General features: G+C 44.5%; 1 protein-coding gene across 1 annotated transcript in view; it reads left to right on the forward strand.

Annotated features, from left to right (window-relative positions):
• The window catches only part of Ccne1 (cyclin E1), a 10,485-nt gene extending 7,913 nt beyond the window's left edge, over nucleotides 1-2,572 (forward strand). The window contains exons 8-12 of the mRNA XM_004636820.2: nucleotides 810-905; nucleotides 1,070-1,204; nucleotides 1,301-1,412; nucleotides 1,505-1,662; nucleotides 2,450-2,572. Coding sequence (XP_004636877.1) covers nucleotides 810-905; nucleotides 1,070-1,204; nucleotides 1,301-1,412; nucleotides 1,505-1,662; nucleotides 2,450-2,572 — 624 coding nt within the window. The remainder of the gene's footprint in view (nucleotides 1-809; nucleotides 906-1,069; nucleotides 1,205-1,300; nucleotides 1,413-1,504; nucleotides 1,663-2,449) is intronic.
• Nucleotides 2,573-5,448: the final 2,876 nt, after the last annotated feature.

Genomic DNA, 5,448 nt, shown 5'->3' on the forward strand with positions numbered 1-5,448 from the left:
GTGGTTCGATCCCCCAGCACCACATGCCAGCCAGCCCCGCCCCCAGGTGGGCTGAGCTGGTCACACACACACAATAAATAAATGTAAAATAAATAAAAGTATTTTTAAAAAAAATTAAATGAAGGGGCCAGGGAGATGGCTCAGTGATATAAGCACTTTCCTGGCAAGCGCAGGGGCCTGAGTTCAATCCCCAGTTCCACCAAAAGAAAAAAAAAAAAAAAATTAAATGAAAAACTGAAAGGGCCAGCCAAATAGCTCAGCGGATTAAAGCACCTGCAAGCAGACACAGGGGCCGGGGGTTCCATCCCAGGGCCTGCTGTGCCAGCCCTGCTGAGATGGCAATTGAGACTGGGCGTGGTGGTGAGCACCTGTAATCCCAGCTCTTGGGAGGCTGTAAACAGACGAATCACTACAAGTCAATATAGTAATGAGACCCTCAACACGCTATAGACCATTCCCTAAAAAATACAAGGAAAAAAAAACTGAGCTTCAAAGATTAAAGAATATATTGTTCAACTTTCAAGTATATTGGTAAAGGTATTGATAAGGGGAAAATTTTTCATATATATAAGTAAAAACTATATATACATCTGTATTCACTCATTTACGCATTCAATGGGAATGGGAGTTACATCTCTTTTACAACTAACACAGTTTGAACTGCATACATAATCTCCAATACTGATTCCATTGTTGTATCCTTTTTCCTTGCCAGAATGCCGGAAGTAATAATTTTAGATGCACATTACAAGTTAAAAGCATTAGAGATTAGCTTTTTGTTAATGATATTTTCCTTTCATTTCTTGTAGGAAATCTATCCTCCCAAGTTGCACCAGTTTGCTTATGTTACGGATGGGGCTTGTTCAGGAGATGAAATTCTCACCATGGAATTAGTGATTATGCAGGTTGGTTACACATTAATTTCCAGTCATGTATTAAACACATATGTAGTGTCCTCCCCACATGAAGTGTGGGTGCGTCTGCTGGGTCTTCTGCAGCTGGACGTTGTGGCATGGAACACAGCTGCATTTTGAACTTCTTTTCATGACTGTTGGCCTCTGTCCTTTAGGCTCTGGAGTGGCGTTTAAGTCCCCTGACCATTGTGTCCTGGCTCAACGTGTACATGCAGGTTGCATACCTAAATGATGAATATGAAGTGCTGCTGCCGCAGTATCCCCAGAGTATCTTCATACAGATTGCAGAGGTAGGTGGCTCCGTTGCCTTTGTGCGCTTCTCCCCTCCTGGCAGAGGGAGGAACCCCAGAAGCGATGTGTGCCAGCCTGCGTTCTTTTCTCCATAGCTTTTAGATCTCTGTGTCTTGGATGTTGGCTGCTTAGAATTTCCTTATGGTGTCCTTGCTGCTTCTGCCTTGTACCATTTCTCTTCCTCTGAATTGATGGAGAAAGTTTCAGGTAGGTTGGCTTCCCTTGAGTTCCTAAACAAGGTGCGTGGAGCTTACAGACCATATATAGTCTCACATGGAACCTGCGATTTCTTATTGCAGGGTATCAGTGGTGCGACATAAAGAAATGCGTCAAATGGATGTTTCCATTTGTCACAGTTGTAAGGGAGACAGGAAATGCCAAAGTAAAGCACTTCCGGGGAGTTCCTGTTGAAGATTCCCATAACATACAGACTCATATCAACAGCTTGGATTTGCTGGTATTTACTGTTCTTTATTTCATTCTTTAGATCTTATTAAAATTTCCTAATTTGGGTGTGGTGCACTGCCTATAATCCGAGCTGGGGAAGGCTGAGGCAGGAGGATCTCTGAATTTAAGGCCAGCCTGAATTATATAATTAATGTTATCTTAAAAAACAAAATAATCTTGTACAGCAATTAACCACTAAGAAGAATATATGCAGTGTATTATTTGTTGAAACTGTACTTTCGATTTGATTTGAAACTGTCTCATTGCTATATGTTTATCAATAAAACTTTGAAAAAAAAAAAAAAAAAAAAACCAAAATAAAGGAGCTGGGGAGATGGCTCAGTAGAATAAGCGCTTCCCTGGCAAGCGCAAGGGCCTGAGTTTAATCCTGGTTCCTCAAAAAAAAAAAAAAAAAAAAAAAATTAAAAATTAAAAAAATTAACTGCCTAGCTTACTTCTTCATTTTCCTTTGGACAGGCTCTAGGCATCCTAGAAAAACTTTTTTTAATGTGGTACTGAGTTTGAACCCACACTTAGCTACATCTCCAACCCATCTTTATTTCCTATTTTGAGACAGAGTCTCATTAAGTTGCCCACACAGGACTGGAGCTTGCAACCCTAGAAAAATCTCCAATTCTTTTAATTCCTTCAAAAAGGAAATTTCTGGCCCATAGATGCCATATCTGCATATTGCATAAGACTGCATGTTCAGATTGGTTGTTGCCTTTGCCTCTGTATAACAAATAAAGTGAAGGCTGAGTTCTTGCACTGTAACCACTCTCCCCTTTAATTAACAGGACAAAGCCCAAGCAAGGAAAGCCATACTATTGGAACAGAATAGGATTTCTCCCATCCCGTCCGGAGTCCTCACTCCGCCTCGGAGCAGTGAGAAGCAGAGCGAGGAGCCAGACACGGCATGACCGCACCAGCCTCTCCACCAGAGACACGTGTGGACACGGCTGCTCCTAGCTCTCTGTGTGCTGCAGGGGCGGCCTGGGCTAGCTTTTTACAGATATTTAAGTGGAAGAGTGTCTCTCCTGTGACAAAAGTATTTCTGTGGACGACTTTGGACACGGGAGAAATATTTTTATTAAATGCTTAGGTTTTTTTAATAAGTGGGTCAAGTACACCAGCCACCTCCCGAACACCAACGCGTGCTCCAGATGCTGCTAAGGAAGGTGATACTTGGCTTGATCAACTTCACAGAAATGAGAAAGGCTTAAAATGGAGGGGTACCGGTGCTTCGTCGTTCCCCACGCAGGTGCTCTGAGTTGCGTGGTGTTAGGCGACACACATGATCAAGCCCTCACTGGGGTGCAGAGCCCATGGCCGGGCAGGCCACACCTCAGACACTGTCATTGGCAGTGTACCATGCCTTTTATGAACTCTTGCAAGTGCTGCTATATCTATCCCTGTTTAATAAAGATAATACTGTCTTTGAGACAGCTGGTTTTATGAGCTGTGTCTGGTCATTTAAAGCCAACTTTTGGTGTGGTTACATCAAGTTCTCTTTGTCTTCATGCCTTTGGAAGGGGAGGTCTTTCAAGGAAATACATTTAAAAGAAAATGTGAGTGAGGTTGCAGTGCAGCAGCCTGGTCTCCTAAGGTCCAAAGCTGAGAGGCTGAATTGTGACGTCTCCCACAGTGACGTGCACAAGTCATTGTCGCACTGGGGTCATTAGCCATCATGGGCTGTAGTGAAGTCATTTCCACCTCCAAGAGGATTTCTAAGGAGAGTTTCTTCCATAGGAGGAAAACCCAGATTTTTTTTTTTTTTTTTCCAGAACTGGGGATTGAACTCAGGCCCTTGAGCTTGCCAGGCAAGCACTTATTCTACTGAGCCATCTCCCTGGCCCCAAAACCCAGATCTTAACCTAACATGAATCAGGAGTTTGTTAGCATGGTAGGCTTTCATATAAAGTAGAACATGCAGCTCAAGGCTAAGATTGTAGGGTATGACCCATTCCTCAACTGGCAGGGGACTTATAAGGGTGCATCACTGTCCCCTTGATATCTAATGTATCCTGCCAATAGCACTTTTTGTTTGGCAGTGTGGAAGTGGTGGTCTTGCCTATAACAGCCCCCTGGGAGGTCTGGGCAGGAGGATTTTAAGTTTGAGCCTGGCTGGGCTGTGTTTGAAAAATTCAGAGGCTGGGGATAGGTCTAGGGATACAGCTCAGTGCAAAGGCCCTAGGATTCCCCCCCCCCCCAGTCTGGTTACCTTGCCACACCTTGTGTTTCGCTGTCAACACTGCTTCAGTGTGTATGTAGGGGAGCTGGTATACACACCGCAGTGAAGGAGCAAAGAAGTGCCACTCGATTTATGTTACAAAAACAAGGGAAAGAAAACCGGCCATTTAATTGATGTATTTATTTATTTGGAGTTTTCAGGCATTTAAGCCACTAGCAGTGAGTTTTCAATGTGATTGTAAGTGACATGTTAGCAAAATCCTAAAAGTGATTAGGTTTTATTTTTCATGAAAAATAGCACTGAAGAAGCCAGGTATGGCTGTACACCTGTAATATCAGCACTCCAGAGGCTGAGGCAAAAAGATCTTGAGTTTGAGTCCAGTTTAGGTTACACAGTTCAAGGCCAGCCTAAACTACATAGGAAGACTCTGTCTAAAAAACAACACACACACACACACACACACACACACACACACGCAACTGAAGAGCTAGGTTGAGTCCCTATCAAAACTTTAAAAGGACAAGAAGTAACCCTGGGAAGGTTCTGTGTGAAGTTTCTGGGTTCAATCCCCAGCACAATAAAAACAAGAATGCCTGACACATAAATTGTAGGAATGCTGCTTTTCTGGAAGTCAGGATCTTTGTAGGCAGCTTGTAACTATCAGTGCTACTAAAAAGTCGTGGATGGGAAATAAAATCCAGAGTAATCCATAATTTCTGTGGCTCTGTCAGAAATTTAGCTGCTGGTAAGTGACAAACAGGTCTACCCTTTGGGGCGCTTGGATTTGTTAGTGACTGGTCAGGAGCTACGGTTGGCCTCCCCTGCCCACCAAATCACTTGGTTGTGCTATTCAGCTAGAACCAGCTGAGGTGATGAGACTGAGAGACATCACATGAAACCTGGTCAGCAGAGGCTCTGGGGCAAAGATGAGGGCCAGAGTGGAGCAGGTGAGAGCCCGCAGTCAAGCTTTGTTATAATTTGGATCTAAAAGGTCCCCTGGAAGCAGGTGTGTTAAAGACTTGGTCCCCAGCGTGGCACCCTTGAGGGGAGACTGAGCAGATTAATCCATTGTAGGGTTCATAGCTTAGTGAATTTGGGGGAGGAGCTGTGCTGAAAACAGTCTTCCTCCTGGCCTGCACCACGATGAGTTCAGCCACACCTCAGGAGAGGTTTCTCTCAGGTATACAGTAACAGGAGTTCTTATGTTGGAGAGGAAGGGTGACAGGAGCCCACCCTGCAGAAGGCTTGGATTGTGGTAGGACATCCCACATCCTCCGGCGTCTCCCAGCTCCCAGAAGTCACCGCCAGATCTCACCGGAGTTGCTACCATTCCTCTGCACGCTGTGCCTAATGGGAAAAGCACCTGTCTTCAGGTGGTGGTGTGGAAGGCTTTCTCTTGCCCTCTTTCCTCCTGGCTCTTGAAGGACATTTCATACCAAGCAGATAAATAAATGCCACTGAGACTCACATGGGCCGCCAGCTCCTGCAGCAGAGAAGAAGCTGTGGAGCCCTTTAAGAGTCAAAGCATAGTGCCTGATACGCTTCTGTCCTCTCGCGCAGACACAAACGAGATTGGAGTTTATTTGGGCAAAATTAGGCTCTAGC

This window comes from Octodon degus, unplaced genomic scaffold, assembly GCF_000260255.1.
Source record: "Octodon degus isolate 3935 unplaced genomic scaffold, OctDeg1.0 scaffold00083, whole genome shotgun sequence".
In the NCBI taxonomy this organism is placed as follows: Eukaryota; Metazoa; Chordata; class Mammalia; order Rodentia; family Octodontidae; genus Octodon; species Octodon degus.